A 15,744-nucleotide genomic window follows, 5' to 3' on the forward strand; every position below is an offset into this window, starting at 1 on the left:
TTCTCTTCGATAATATATTTTTAGTCTTTTTTCCCGTCAATTTCACATAATGACACTCCATCATGTTAATGCTTGATAAATAGTATAGCACGGAGTACAGATCAATAAACAGCATCCCATATTCAATACAGGATGATGAAACAACTTAGCTCTTTTGTTTAGAATTGGCGCCAAAATATTTCTCTCCACTTGAACTACACACACAGCAGAAAGAGGGAAAATGGATTTAAAGAAAGAGCAGACAGAATGAGGCTAGTGTGTGTGTGTGTGTGTGTGCAAACATTGATCTTTTCTGCTGGTTACATTGGATGACTATGTATAGTGGTGATGATGATGTGCTCTCTCGATAATGTTGAACCAGGAACTCTATCTGAATGTACCGTTCAAGCGTTTAGACAGTAACAAAAGGAGTAGAAATATTTGGGACAAAACAGTCAAGAGCAATGTCAATATTTGAACCACTCATCCGCACAACTTGCGTGTGTTTGACAGCCCAACACACCTATTCACCAGTTTTTCTATATCACAATCTTCTCTCCGAACACAGCAGCAGGTGCTCTTAATTTGCAGCCAAAAAGAGGAGATAAGCTATACAGTAACAAGAGTATTATTTGATGCAAATTATTTCGAATAGGAAAATCGAAGCGGAAGTGAATTTTAAATTCTTTTTTTTTTTTTTTTTATGACGATGATTAAAGTAATTTTTATGGAATGTCGGATCAGAGTTCAGAAATGCAAATAGTGTATACGCACTTGATGTAGTTTTTGACGTCCAACTTAACCTGCCACATCCAAGGACTAGGAACAAAACCCCGAAAAGGTGATTGAAGAGACCCAGTTTTTCTTTAAACAATTTGAATATTATTTAATAGTAGCGCAAGAAAAAATAATCGCCAATCCTACATGGCAGTCGACTGTCGTCATTGGTTACGTTTTAGTTGCTAAGCAACGTGAGTCAGTGTCCCACTGTACAACCTTCGTTTTCGATTCTACCCGCTTGAGGGCCACTTTACTTTAAATGAAAGAAATGAGAAAATCAGTAAGCTTTTTGTGAAAAACTGCGGCTGGGCAACGGACCGCCTCCCAGGCCTCCTCCGCCACCGATTCCGGTTCCGCCTCCCCCAATGCCCGCATGATGGCTCTGCTTGCACGTCAGTAAATTCTTGTATGCCTGTCGGTATTCGGAGCTCATGACGACGTAGATGATTGGGTTAATGCACGTCGTCAAATAAATGAGAACATAACCTACAATGTTAATCGCTCCGCCCAGGTCCACCTCTTTGCTTAACGATTTGACCAGCGTGATGGGCATGTAGCAAACGATAAATGAAACGAAAATGACTAAAATCATTTGCAATAATTTGCGATCCTTTGCTGTCATTCGGCCCGGATGTCTCCGCGTTGACGATTTGTTTCTAGTCGAACGACGATGGAGGGCACCGCTGACTTGTGATAGCGCCGCCCCCAAGACAGATCTGCCTGTGTCTCCGCCCACTGGAGTTGCTATCCCTTCCGGAATGACAACTGTCGATCCGATGGAAGAAGCTTCCGACGGAACGGGACTTGCTATGACAGGTTCGGCATCTTCGGTGGCCGATCCAGCGATAGCAGTCGACAAGGATTTTTGACTGGACGAAAGATTCATGCAAACTGCTGGACTGCTGTTGCTGGAACACTGCTGGACACCCGGAACGCGAAGATATTGGGCTTCCGATGAACCAACCGACTGAGGACAGTCATCCAGTTGCTCCGGTTCCATGAAAGAAACGGAAATCCGTCTCTTGTCCGACAGTTGCTGCTGGAACTCGGGCAACGGCCCAGCTACTTCGCTACCTTTCTCGACTTCAATTCGGATGGGCGATGATTTATGCTGGGTTGGTTTGTTCCAGCGCAAAATAGATCCAGTCCTCTTCGGAACTATGACTGTACTACCCGCGTTATTGACTAGTGGTTCCGTCGGTCCAACAGATAAATGATGGCTGCATCCACCGGCGGATCGATCGGTCGTTTCCTCGCTGATTTCAGTCGATCCGCTTCCTTGTTGCGATTCGCAACACGTCAAATGAAACGAAGCTTCCATAACGGAAGGATGGCCAGTGATCATCGTTTGCTTGATGTATCCGCCGCCCGGATGCATGCCAGAAGCCGAACCGGGCAACATTAGACCTCGTCTCATTTCACCTGGAACAATTCCGCCGATGCCTGTTCTCGATCGGACGCTAGACGACGGTTTGAGTCCTGCAGCGTTGCCCGATTGCTGATGATTCTGATGATTTTGTTGTTGCTGATTGCCGTGCGAGACGGCCGCTGCCCGTCTGACGATGAAAAAGATCCGGGCGTAGCAGACGACGATAGCCAGGCAAGGAAGGACGAAAGCAACGACAAAGAGGAACTCTTTAGGTGAGCGTCGCTGTGCATCGGGTAAGATGGAACACGATCCGATTTCTTTGTCCAGTCCGAAAGTGCCCCATTCTCCGAGCAAAGTGGGCAGCAACGAACCGAAACAGCCGAGCCAAGTCAGGGCGATCATCAATATCAGATGGCGTCTTTTGTATAACCTTTTTTACCACATAGAAAGAAAATAGAAAATTCACATTAAATCATCATCCGCATCCGTCGGTGGAAATCGACGCACAACAATCCAGTACATTAGCGTGGTGACATTTAATAGCAAAGGAATTTCGTTTAATCTAATATATTATATTCATTCGGTTTTGAGATTCTATGCAGAGAGCTTTATTTATTATTTATATTTTTTCTAATGGAATTTGTTGATTGAAAATCAAAGGGTTTCTTCTTTTGCCATTGAACAAACAGCGTGACGGAATCCAATGCGTGCGAGCTCCCGTGCATTGCTGTAATGTATTGGAATTCAGATCACTCTCTGCATATTAATACAGTATGTGGCCTTTCTAGACGATATTACGTTTCGGTGATAAAGGTTATAAATCGTTCAAATATCCAATGCATAAATGGCAATAAACTTTCTATATCGTGACATTACGCGAGAAAAGTGAAACACATAAACGTGTGATTGTATGACCAATATATATGCACAGATGCGTGACTGCATACGCCAACACAACATGTTCCAAAAATTCTCGACGTTGTTTTCAGTTCTATATAAATTGAAAGGTTTTTTCTTTGTTTTAACCGACGCCATATAATCGTATCAGTGGCCGGCAGGCTATGGCAGGCCCATATGTTCTCTACAGCTAAACTAAAAGTACCAATATAAGGTTCACTATTTGAAAAATGTAATAAACACTTCAGTCTATGTCTTCTAAAATTTCATTAGGGAACTTCGTCGCACATGTCTGACAATTATTATGTAAAATCTAAATCTAATTTAAAATTCAAGCATTTCTCGGGATAAAAATGTGCATACTTTGGATAGAGTCGAGGGTGTCCGATCATGATGTAGCGATTGAGCGTGATTGCCAAAACGGTGAAGATGGAAACGGCTAAAAGTCCATAGCGCATCAACGGGAAGAGCGTACAGAGGGCTTCACCGTGAACCCATGCACGATGGTAAAACAGTGACGTAGCTAGCGGTAAGTTGAAACAGCAAAACATCAAATCGGATACGCTCAAATTGATGATGAACATGGCCGTCGCGTTACGCACCTTCACATAATAAAGAAAAAATGTGGATTAAATTTCTAATACAATAAGTTCACATCTCCTAGCAACGGAAACAACACTCTTTTTCTAAATATATAAATATTGCGACATTGCATTATTATGTAGATTTCATCGCTTACACTTATTATAGTTGAGCAAAACACGAAACGAGTTTACAAAGAAATTAATGGCCTGGACTTGGCTACCAACCAAGTACTTCCATTGTCGTCATCAGCACTGACATGTATATTGTAGGGATGTCATTGGGAACGAACCGGAAGCCATTCACACGCCCACGCCTATTTTAATACATATATTCATAAATAGAACGTTGTTCACAATTTTTTCTTTCAAACTTATTTTCTTGGCCGAAAATGAGAAAAGGGTGTCATCAGGAATGAATGCGAAGGGAAAGATATTTCTTGGGTGGCGAAAAGTATCTTTTGTTTGTCAAAGTTTAAGCAACAAATTCTATACCAATTTACTTTATTTTGTAATTTTATTATTCCTGTTTGTAAGAGTCAAGGTTCATATATGAATTTTCCTTCACTGAACTGTTTTGATAATAATCAAATCATGGAAACGAGAAAAAAAGATGAAACTTGTTTACATTTTATGTACGGCCACCCTTTCGGCATATATATGCATATTTGGTGTTCAAATTTGCCTCTAGAACTCCCCCCCCCCCCTTTTTTTTCATGGCTTTCAAAGAGATTGAATTCATAAACGGAAACACAAACATCGAAGGGCAACCACGACATAGGTCGTTTGGGAGGAAAGTATTAAACAGAACAATGCAGCAACATGCAGAATGTATGCATGGGCAATAATACAGTGTGTGTGTTTATGTAAAAGCAAAATTATACAGTAAAAAAAAAATCTTTTGTCTAAGCGGCTGGATCTCGAGCCTCACATTCATGCACATCCAGCGGTTACATCTTTTTCGTAGTGCCAGCAATTTTTGCATACGTACGCAAATAGCTTTTGGTGCACAGTCTCGCGGGTGGCCATTTTGTTTCGAAAAAATACCCAACTCATTCTAACTTTTCTAACCTAACCTAACTCACTTTAACTTAACAGTGACAATAGAATAAAAACTCTGCTTGATTATTAGTCTAGTCTTGCAATTTTAATACTGATCTATTTAAAATTAAAATCATGCTTTTAATTCTTACAGTTTTTCAAATTGGGCATTCCATGGGGCGATCCTCGAATCGTCTTAATGCTGAATGTTTTCTTGGTTCTCCAGAGAGAGAAAAACAGGGAGATGCACCACTATGCACGTTATAGAGCTGTGTTACATTCACATGTAACGTGCAATAAAACAAAAACAGACGAGAACGATAATCGTCATCGTTTGGCGTCGTGGAAAGAAACTGATGGCGCCCCATTAGGTCTCTACTCGGCCATGCTTTCTTCGTCGTCTGCACACATAACTTGGCAAAAAACGGCAACATCAGGATGAAAAGGGAAAATATAAAAAAAAAGTGCCTTTTAGGCAAAAATATATTTGTGTAGCCTTGTGAAAAGTATCCTCCCCCATCTATATCAACATTTGACAATCATCGTCAGACACACGAGAGATGGATATATTTAGAGGCAACAACATTGAGAGCGTAATGTTTTTCCTCCATGTTTTCTTTGTTTGCCCTAAGGCGAGTCTTTTTCCCCCCTCGCCGATCATATTGGCAATGTTCCATCATCATCACCGATGATGACAGCAGCCCTGCCCCCTTTTTTTTTATTTAGTATACGTACACTCTTCTTTTTTCTTAAAAAGACAGAACCCTTTTATTATGATGACGATTTTTATCTTTTTATTCATTCTTTCTTGCAGTATTCACTGGGCGCAACGTTAGTTTATCATCATGATTCATTCTCCTTTATCCTTTTCTCTATCGTCAGCAGCAGGAATCGATTCTTTTTCTAAATCCATCATCTTAATCGATGGCGCCACTATACACGCCTACGTTATTTATCTCTAAATTATTAGAGGCATCATTACTCATCACTTTATTCCCTTTTTCACTTGGACATTAACGATTCCAAAATTTAACTCGATTGAAAAATTCGCATGAAAAGTGCTACCGCTGCCATCTAGCGAACATAAAAGAATAATTCTATTAGTTTACGGTAAAGAGTTTGATTCGATTTCGGTGGAAACAACGTCACCGGAACAAAAGTTCTGTTTGCAGTACAACCTCTGGGCATCACGTTAAGAATATTAAAATATATATATATTTTTTTTGGGGTAAGTATCGATCGAGTCAGCCGATGTCAACGCACAGAGTCACACACCCACAAAAAAAGAAGAAACCTGTTCGTTTTCGTTTCTGCTTTCCAATAACAACATACTGCGTTGAAGTCATGGGAGTGGTCGCATTTTTTTCTAAAAACAAAAAGTTGAAAATAAAAAAATATATATTATTTCCGGACGATGATTTGTGTTCGCACATTTTGACGTGTGGCGCCACCAGTTCTACGAAAGTTCATTTATATGTTTGCTTTTGCTCTCTAATGAACTTTTTGCGCGTTGAAGGCTCCAAAACGGAAATGACTTTCCTCTTGAAAAAAATGTCAATTTTCTTTTTTACTGCGACTATGTGGAAATGTCTTTCACTTGCACACACAAGCAAGTTATGGCGCCACCTCTGCGGTAAGTATAGGAAAATTACTAAAATTCAAACTTGTGTGACGACGGCTCAAACAACGCAATCTGCCCTTCATTTCCTCCCCAAAACTTTTGCTTTTTGTCCATTTGAAATGGAGAAACAGTTGCCCAAAGCCTTCCTGTATGCAAATCTATTATTGAAATGATTAAGGTTAGCGGATAAAGCTTTGTGGCGTGTGCCTAGTAGTCGAATTTCAGGGAGAGTCTTGGGTATGCCGAACTTTTAATGAATCAAAATGGATATTTGATTATTTTGGAGACAACAGTTGAAATACCAAGAAGTCAACAAAAGCCAAAGTTGTGCACATCGTCTGCTGATAATATAGCTCAAGTTACGGTATGAATGTTGCATGTTATTCACTCAAAGACCAACATGGACACACCAATTTAAATGTGTTGGTAGGGCTCGTGCGACGTTGATGGAAACTTACAGGTGCATAACCACCTGAGTTATACGTGTCTATGATTTATCGCACAACAAGGCGGTTTAAATGGACCTAGAGAAAATCATAATTTTGTCAAGTTAATCCCACCCTATCCTCACAATATTCTAGTAACTTCTTAGGTGGCACGAGCGCGGGGGAGAATAAGTTATATACGGAGCTATTTCAGGAATGGAGGTCAACTCATTTTGTCAATGGGCGGGGAGATATAACAGAAGGGACTATATTACCCGGAACAGACACACACACACACACACAAAGAACTTCACAGAATAATCCTAATATTTTCAACTATTTTTCGTATTTGTGTGCTGTGTCTGTCTAAAATTAGATTTCTTATTTTAATTTCTAAATTCTCTTGAGTTTTGATTGGAATGTACTTACACCGTAAGTTTTAAAGCTTTTATATGACTACTGTTTACGTTATAGATAAATACAATTGTTTAACAATGGTTATGATTACATAATAGAACTTTACATCATAGATGATGTCGCGATGCGTTGATGTGAAGAAGAGGAAGGGCAAGTAAGCTATTCTATTATGCAACGGACGAGACTTTTTGATGTATAACAACGCCCTTGAAATGTGTAAGAAATTCTCACCATACCTCACATAACACTCCCGCGTTGCACGTGATCAAGTTTCTTTGTTTTCTTTTTGCTACGTGTTATCTATAGGACAATATAACTACAGCGCCAACAATTCAGCACAACTTTTTCTTTCTTAGAATATATGGATTCAGTAATAGCTATTGACGTCTCTGGGCGTTGCTTGGCGACGCCAAAGGAAAAAAAAGATATTCCGAAAAACTTGTTGACTCTCTAACAGTTGTATAGACGTCGACCTCAGCGGTTGATCCGAAAAATCTCCATAATTACCGAGAAACTACACGGATAATGTTCTTGTATAGATTCGATTAAGCGTCCATAGCAACTGCGTGCTTCTGTAATTTCTTAGTGTATTTCTAACGACGTCTTTTCCCATACAGGCTATGGATTAATTACTGACTATAGAAAAATAATCACATGTGATGAAAATTGGTGGGGAAAGGAATGACACGGACAGTCACCACAATTATAATAAATTGCTATGCCATGCTATGGGTTGGGAGCGCAAGTTGTAACACATAAAGAGAGGTGTGTAAAGATATATAACTTGTATCACAAGTTTGTTTTGTGTAAACATCGAAATCAAAAGTCTATAGCAGCTGCAATACACTTCCGGTCCTTTTTGGCATTGCGCATCAACCAAATATATTTTTTTTTCTTAAAGGAATAAAAAATTGGCGTTCGCTAGCCATAAGTCACTTTATGTATTTATTCAATTAGCCACACAGCTGTTCAACACGATCTAAGGTGAAGAACTTTATGTATACTTTTCTGTAACATATTTGTGAGAGAAACATTGGCCATGCGTAGGCTATGGCTGGTAAAATAAAAGGAGATGAACATGATATTTCCCCCATAATGGGCAGTAGCAAAAATGTTAAATACTCGCGTCTAGTGCTGTTGCACTCCCGATATATTAGACGGAAGATAAAGAACATCAACAACGCTCATGTCTTGCTTGTAATCGTACGTTTGTAATAAAGAATAATGGGCATAGTTCGTCTAAGCAAGATGATTAAACCATTTTATTGCCAAAGATTAATTTAATTAACTAAAAATTATTTAAGCGTGTTTAAAAAAAATTTAAGTTTATAGGCATAAGAATTTTTTCTACGTATTTTTTGTTTTGTTTTTTATTGTTCTTAAACAATCTTGAAGAAGGCAAAATATATATATAGACTGTATCTATAGTAGGCTAAGTGAATGTAGGTCTGTATAGTGGGCGTTTCTCCACTCGATCTTGGTCGCTACTTCACTTTGAAAATATATAGTCATAAAGCCACGAGTGGATATCGAGCAAAAGAAATAGCGAATCGAGAGACGGGTCTATAAAGACGTGCACACACCAAATGCAACGAGGCGGATGAAATCTATATATCTGTTTTTGCCACATATATTTATATATATCTTACTGATATTCCGGAATTTTCTCTTTTTTTCAGTGACGTTCGTCTCTGTGTTAAGACGTTGTTTTGGGTCCGTGCAAGAGGAAAGAATGCCAACTGCATACCAATAACATCCGACAAATATTGTTTAGCTGCGCCGATTTTTATTTTTTCAAAGACAATTTGTTTAACCAAGTGAATAATATTTTAGTTTATAGCTGCGCAAAAATATAGCATTTATATTTGTAGGTTTTAGTATGGCAATGGCGTCGTCATATTATAGCATGGACTTTGAGACTTTCAGGTCCCACGGTCCACTCTAGACAGTCAATTTTGGATCGGTTCCATCAGCAATTTATTTGTTATCCGGCAGCCTACTGCACACAAAGCGAAGCTTCAATTTCTTTTTTTTTAGTTAGGCTCGGGATATTTATTTACGTAGTATTGGGACTCTACATTTATTAAATGTCAGACAACTTGATGAAAACTTTGTATTCCAAACAAAAACAAATTTCCAAATAAGTAAAAAAAAAAAAAATCTTAAATTTCAAATAATGTTAAAGCCCATTCTGAAGTCGCGACGCGTTGATATTTCTTTAAAAGTAATTTTGTTTTCTTTTTAAAGGCTTAGTTTTTGTTTTTATCGTCAAGGGGGTAATCCTTTGGTTGATGTTTTATAGGCGCACTAGGCTGGATGCAAATATATATACATATGAAAAGCTTTTTCTTATTCGCGGCTGAAACAAGAGCCACATCACAGGAGCCTTAAGAGAAAGTCTTATGTAGACTTTATTGAGAAGAGAGCTGTATCCAAATCTTTGGTGATACGGTCGATGAGGGACTCACCACCAGCGCCCTTTATAACATGTACAATTTATTTTTAAGAAGAAAACTTATAGGCCTTTTTAAACCCATGTTCCTAAACTACATTTTCCCGTTTATTCGGCAACAGCTTCCATTGCGTAAAACCCATCACAGAACGAGGCTTTCACCGCGAATAATACAGAAGTTTTCTTAACATCTCTCCTCTTTCTTGAAGAGGTTTAGCTTTAGGGATATAAGATGAATTATCTGTTAATACAGATCTTATAGCCTGGGGGGGGGGGGATTTATGGTATTTAACGTGCTTTAGTTTATACCCCAATATTTGGACATGGACTTATGTGTATCGATTCTTTTAAATTGTGCAAGAGTCACACCCACGATTGAAGACACACGTCTCTATCGCGTGATATGATTGAACGTGAATAATGCATAAAGACAAAAACGGGTTCGAATATCCGAGAGAGAACAATGCGTGAGATTACGGACAATAGCACATGGGCGCACACGTGCGGATGTGATCGTCGAAGAACAAAGAAAACGTAGGGCACGAGAAAATGTGACAGACAGGACCAAGCAGACCGTGACGCCCGATCGAGTCCGTCAACGCTTTACGTAAACGTCGTCTTCTGAACATGGATGATCTTGAATAGTTGTTATTCTGTACCACAAATGACTCTCCGATTTTTGGGGAGAGGAAAACCTAGTTGCCGGAACCAACCGGAATTCAGTTTCTCTCTAGTCCATTTTTGTCAAAAGAATTCGTAGCAACAGTTTTTCCTTAGGCTATGTGTTTTTTATTATTGGCAAGGTTTTTGACATTTCAATTAATTTCACGGAAAGGCAACTGTTGAAAGCGTAAACAATCTCTATAAGTAATGTATATACATTAAAAACTAGTTGCATATCGATTTTAATTAATTTTAATTCCCTAATAATTGATCAATTTCAAAATTCATGCAAAAAATCCAGTGTTGAAAATTACTTCAGTTCAAAGTAAACTTGACAACGCTGATGGAAAACTTTGTCTGGAAGATGTCAGAGGTTGAGGGGTGAGAACGAAAAAGCTTGCTCTCAGACTTGCTTTCGTTTAAAATGTAGTCTTAGTTTCGCTTTCGAACTTTGGAACAGTTTGTGAGATTGACGTCTCAGTTCTTTGTATGTCTGTTTCCAACGAGGTAATTGTCATTAAGTCTCATTCCGTTTTAAAAGTTAATGCATCTGAAAGTGTTCGTGCATTTCACCTCAAATATTGGATGGTATTATAGGTAATCAGCCAATTCGTAGGCAAGGCTTTTCATTTTTCAGTGCCAATCGCATTTTTTATTCATCGTGCGACATGCCTGGCTCATTCATCTCACCGTTCAAGTCTTTTTTTTGCTTCTTGAGTCTTTCAACATTCATTCTTTTTCCCCATGTCTCAATCATGTCAGTGATATATAGCGTCTTTCTGTTCTCCCTATATACAGACATCAAAAGATTCTTTGATGATAACTTTTCCTGTTACAGCATAGAGTGTATAGAAACCATACATTTTATAACCCCTGTAGATCTAGTTCTTAGTGCATAGGGACGTAGGGAAAAAGGACTGATCAATGATCATGGACAACATCACTCCAATAAGATAACACTCTGTTGTGCTGTTGGCTCTCAAAACTGTATGACGTCACTGGCAGTGTCCGCTCTCTACGACCGTCCTATCCATCATCTTCACGTTGTACAAATCGTTTCTCCCTTTATGTTATGGTATGTATACTTCTACTGTTATCCTGCATGTAAACAAGAGGAAGAATTTTCTAAATCACTATCTCGCGATTGCCTACCATAGATAACTATTTTTACCGATTAACTAGCATAGATGTCCAGTTTATTTATAGGTTGCCTAACTTTTCAAGTGCTGGTCTCAAATTCTTAGAAATCAAGATGTATCCTCGTTCACCCTCAAAGCTGTTAATTTACTAGCAAAATCTTGTTTTATTGTTATTAGGTTAGGCTGTGCATCTACGCTGTCGTCTATATGAGAAGACGAATGGGGTTCCGGTGTCTCGATAATTCAATTGTTACGTCTGATAAATCGATTTTCACATGAGTACGAGTTATTTTGAAGCTTATCTATAATCTTTTGCCAAGTAGCTGTACATAACTCTTCTTTGCTTCTATTTAATTTCGTTTTTTTTTTAGAATGCGGGGGGTAACAGCAGATTGGACTATACAGCCCAAGAAGAACAGCTGTGGCCACTTTTTTCGCTACTTCTGGTCCAACGGATTGTGCGATTCGTTATGGACGAACATAACACAGAGGTACAATTTTGTTGAACATATTAAAACAATGTCGCACGTAAAAAATTAGACGCTTGACTCTTGATTGCGTATGTCTGGAGAAACTATTCACAAATGACTCAAGTAAAAGCCATTACAAAATATGATTACGACGAAATGATTCCATGTTATTGTTTGGCCGTGTGCGGAACAGGACACAATAAATCCTTTGCCACGCCCACTCCCTTTTTTTGTGTCGTGTGTAGGCTGCATCCTGCTATATCACAGCTCATCTTTCTTTACACATAGCGAAGAATGCCAGCCTTTTGTTGCATGCTGTACATCTACCATGATGATTTATTTGCACCACATTGGACAAGGAAACCCGGGAAACGAAGAAAGTATTTTTTCTGTTTGTTTTCTGCGATATTTTTAAAATATATTATTTGTTTCTAGCTGCATGGGAAAAGAATGTTTCTATCGGACCATGGTCGAAGCAAATAAAGAAGGAAACAAGTTGGAAGGATTTATATCTATCGTCTTGTCAACTTGCTCTAATATACTTTCCTTTTCTCTCTGCTTTTCTTTATGTATGTACAAATAACAAGGAGCAGCATAGGAAAACGAACACTGGGCTTCCGCGGACGCAATGAAACAACAAGAATTGTTCCTCGTTTTTCTTTCAATTTTTATCCTCCCTTTACGTGATTTGCTGGTGGAATGCTGGAACCCTGGTGATAACGTTGTCCTCTAATACCGTGAAGCACCAGCACATCGTGCGGACGCTGTAATATATAGAGGCGGCAAAAGAAAACAAAAATAACTGGAGCTCAAACAAACAAAAAATATCCAACATTATTTTTTGTTTTGCTTTGTTATTTATTACAATAGGCCTCGAAAAATGTAGTTTTTTTTGGTTTTTTTTTTTTATAATCTTATTCCCAATTGGGGTCATTTTGTTTATTTTCCCGCATGATCCGGCACTGCAACACGGATTCTTTTCTGCCTTTGTGGGACAATATAAAAGCCTACTGGGAGAACTGCTATATCTTGCGGCTCCCTTTAAAAAAAATCTATTTACAACTCCCGCGGTACCACACAGCCCGTGGATTTAGGATTGTTGTCTGTGAGTGTGTTGCTAGTGCCATTTTTAAGTGATTGCTTTTTCCTATATAATCCGCATCCGATGGTCCGCCGTACAAATTTTTTTTTTCTCCGTTGAAAGTAGCCAAAAAAAAGGAAGTTTATATACAAGTGACAATAGCGCTCTAGGGCTCAAGATCCCGAACCCGTTGACTAGCGCACGAACCGATCAACACGCAGACACTGGAAGTATCTATACAAACACCCCTCCCTCGTGTGCGTTCGTGTGTCAAGAAAGAAAAAAAGTATTTATGGTTTCTTTGGGGAGGAAGGAGGAAAATGGCAACAGTGTCAGATTGGATTCTGCCGTAAACGTAAAAACAAAATGTGTTTACATTTAACTGCTGGATTGGAGAGGCATCCATCGACGGAATTTCGATTAGAGTTTATATGTTTTCTATTTCGTAGCTGAGCACAGTGTTCATTGATTACTTTTCGGTTGATAGGAAAACACTTTCACCTCTGGTCTCTGGCACACGTACACAAAGGGGTGTAAACAAGTTAAAAAAACGTTTTCAACATGGCGGACAGAATTTTCTGGCACATGCCTAGCTGAAGCCAAAATACGCTTTAAATTTTGAATTTGATTTATATTTTTATAAATAAAATCTATTTTTATATATAAAATAGATCAAATAAGTAAAAAAAAAACATGAATAATAAAATTATGATAACTTTACATGGAAAAAAGATGTGACAACGCTGGTTTACCATGCATGAATCGCCATTTCTTTTTTGAATGAAGAAAGAAGCATGTCATTTGGCGCACAAGCATGTTTCGTTACGACGTGTTTTGGGTTCACAGAAAAATGTGTCACTATTTCAATTGCAATCAAAAGTCACCATTATAAAATCAGTCAAATCTTTTTTCATGCATTTCATTCATCCTTTCTTGCAAAGAGTTACCCGTGCGTTAAATCTCAACGGAATATGCAACGATTTATTCGCCAAAATCGTAAGAAATTGTGGCAGTCGCGTGGAACGAGTATGTGCTATGGCGGGGCCTTTCCGACAGCACATTCTAATAACTCATTCAACGGTCTCTGCATATTGTATGTATTTGCTTGTTTTCTTTTGAACTACCCCGCTGGAAAAGAATTCTTGGTTCTATGCCAGTCTTGGTAATAAAACAAAGTGGGTAAATGATGTGAATCACACAAGACACGACCGGGGACCCGGGAGAGATTTGTCCACCACTAACTACAGTGTCCCGATTTGGCAACGTTCACAAAATACGTCAACTGCTATCACTCAAAAACTTGGTTTTCGACTATATGACCTCTGACCATTGAAAAACTTTTTTATGCCCTTCTTCTCACCATCAAAAACGAAAGAAATGTACACAAGTGTCAAAGCCCAGAAGACTGCAAACAGGTGGGTTTGATTTGCCTTTCACTTAATTGTGATTGTTATTCTTGTTCTCATTCAAACTTTCTTTTGTCAACTGAATTACAGGAACATGATGAAAATACTTCAAAAGGAGTGAAAGTATTTCTTCGTTTCTGAGAAAGTGTATTCAAGACATCCAATATGTAAGTAATTAAAAAGTCATCCTTCCAGTTCTATTTTGTTGAAACTTCACAGTCCAAGTGTATGAGATACAATTAGTTGATGTGTTGAAATTACCACGTAGGGTTTTTCAAAAAAAAAATGGGAAGTAGAAACTTAATGGCTAGGATGACTCATGATACTTGCCCGACTGGTATTTTTTTTTTAAAGGATTGTTGGTAATAACTTACAACCATGTAAAAGTGTACAGTCCAATGCTTGACAAGCTTGTTTATATTGGGATTTCTAATCCTAACACTTCTGGTCGAGCCTTACTGGGCGGAGACTGGGATCGTTACCAGACGGCACGCGCTTTGCACCTGGCCATCGTCTCACGCTCTGCAATTTATTATATCCCGATTTATACTCTACTGGGCCGTGTTGGTTTGCTTCTTTTTGGTGGACAGACCAAAAAGAAGCAGACCAACAAACATGCCAGCAGGTTCTTTCCTATTTTGCAGTTATTTTTATTTCTTTTTTTTTTGTTACTACCCTTTCAAGCTCTGCAATTCTGCCTTAACATTATTCAGTAGTAGTTTTTTTATTTATTTTATTTTTATATTTGTACGTCTCCTCTTAGCGGACGGTATCTTTATCGATGGGTCATTTGAACGGAAGGGGGCAAAGGTTCTAAACATATTCTTTTCTTGGTTGGGCCCTATAAAATAAAATAAAAACGAGTGTATAAAGGAGTGAAAAAAAAGGGGGGAAGCAGAGAGAGAAGGGTTTCGCATCGTATAACGAGTTCTCGTCGCTCAGGGAGGCCATAAAGAAATCCCACGCCCATATAATCCCCGGTAGCTCGTTTTTTTGCACACGCTGCGTGCAATTCCCATGCCATTGAATAATAAACGATGAAACTGGAGTAGGGAAAACGGTCAAACTTGCAACAGAGGCCCTGATCGACGGCAATGGCCGCACAGCACGAATCTTAACGACAGTTGAAAATCAAAGTGAATCCCTGCGCAATCGAGATTGAACCTGTTATAGTAATAAATTCAATTTCTTTTCCAGAAAAAAAAAAAAAAGGAGATTAAGTGACGACGTCAACAAGTTCCGAAAATGGAAACTACGGCGTCGCACACGACGTCCTTACACGAGTCGGCTATGGATTTGGGGAAAATCACATTTTCATTTATGAACAGCTCCAAACACGGTAAGTGAAAACAATTTATTTGTTTGCCAACCTCTATCGATGTCCTATGTCCTTTGGAATTTGAGTGCGTTCACTCACAAAATG

The 15,744-nt window shown here is 38.8% G+C and overlaps 3 protein-coding genes across 18 annotated transcripts in view; 2 read left to right on the plus strand and 1 right to left on the minus strand.

Moving 5' to 3' along the window:
* Window positions 1-15,744, minus strand: part of LOC116929051 (G-protein coupled receptor moody) — a 21,576-nt gene continuing 5,832 nt past the window's right edge. For 2 of the 4 annotated variants that reach the window (XM_032936199.2, XM_032936200.2), the window contains exons 3-4: window positions 3,389-3,627; window positions 1-2,558 (exon numbers count right to left, since the gene is read on the minus strand). In XM_032936199.2, coding sequence (XP_032792090.2) covers window positions 1,037-2,558; window positions 3,389-3,627 — 1,761 coding nt within the window. In that variant the 3' untranslated portion in view covers window positions 1-1,036. Of the gene's footprint in view, window positions 2,559-3,388; window positions 3,628-3,764; window positions 3,924-4,799; window positions 6,985-15,744 lie in introns of those variants that run through there. The other 2 variants (XM_045178009.1, XM_032936201.2) reach the window with 2 other exon arrangements.
* LOC116929087 lies at window positions 10,489-12,739 on the plus strand. Of its 13 annotated transcripts, XM_045178021.1 has the most exons (6): window positions 10,506-10,732; window positions 11,736-11,855; window positions 11,919-11,957; window positions 12,028-12,214; window positions 12,270-12,329; window positions 12,422-12,739. In XM_045178021.1, the coding sequence occupies exons 1-6, from the start codon at window positions 10,715-10,717 to the stop codon at window positions 12,430-12,432; spliced, it is 435 nt and encodes a 144-aa protein (XP_045033956.1). In that variant the 5' UTR covers window positions 10,506-10,714; the 3' UTR covers window positions 12,433-12,739. The 13 variants fall into 13 exon arrangements, 4 of the variants coding, with proteins under 4 accessions (XP_045033956.1, XP_045033957.1, XP_045033954.1 ...); XM_045178022.1 differs by lacking the exon at window positions 11,919-11,957 and having other exon boundaries at window positions 10,527-10,732; window positions 12,123-12,214; XM_045178019.1 differs by having other exon boundaries at window positions 10,547-10,732; window positions 12,270-12,739.
* Window positions 13,720-15,744, plus strand: part of LOC116929056 (G-protein coupled receptor moody) — a 17,414-nt gene continuing 15,389 nt past the window's right edge. The window contains exons 1-3 of the mRNA XM_045178011.1: window positions 13,720-14,330; window positions 14,412-14,488; window positions 15,519-15,660. The gene's annotated coding sequence lies outside the window, so the exon portion shown is untranslated. The remainder of the gene's footprint in view (window positions 14,331-14,411; window positions 14,489-15,518; window positions 15,661-15,744) is intronic.

Source organism: Daphnia magna, linkage group LG8, assembly GCF_020631705.1.
Source record: "Daphnia magna isolate NIES linkage group LG8, ASM2063170v1.1, whole genome shotgun sequence".
NCBI classification, from domain to species: Eukaryota; Metazoa; Arthropoda; class Branchiopoda; order Diplostraca; family Daphniidae; genus Daphnia; species Daphnia magna.

What these genes read in the sequence shown, in the direction of transcription:
- LOC116929087 (XM_045178019.1), top strand. An exon ending in TGGACGAACATAACACAGAG is followed by an intron (nt 11,856 to 11,918) that starts GTACAATTTTGT and finishes GCTTGACTCTTG; the next exon opens with ATTGCGTATGTCTGGAGAAA. An exon ending in ACTATTCACAAATGACTCAA is followed by an intron (nt 11,958 to 12,027) that starts GTAAAAGCCATT and finishes TGTGCGGAACAG; the next exon opens with GACACAATAAATCCTTTGCC.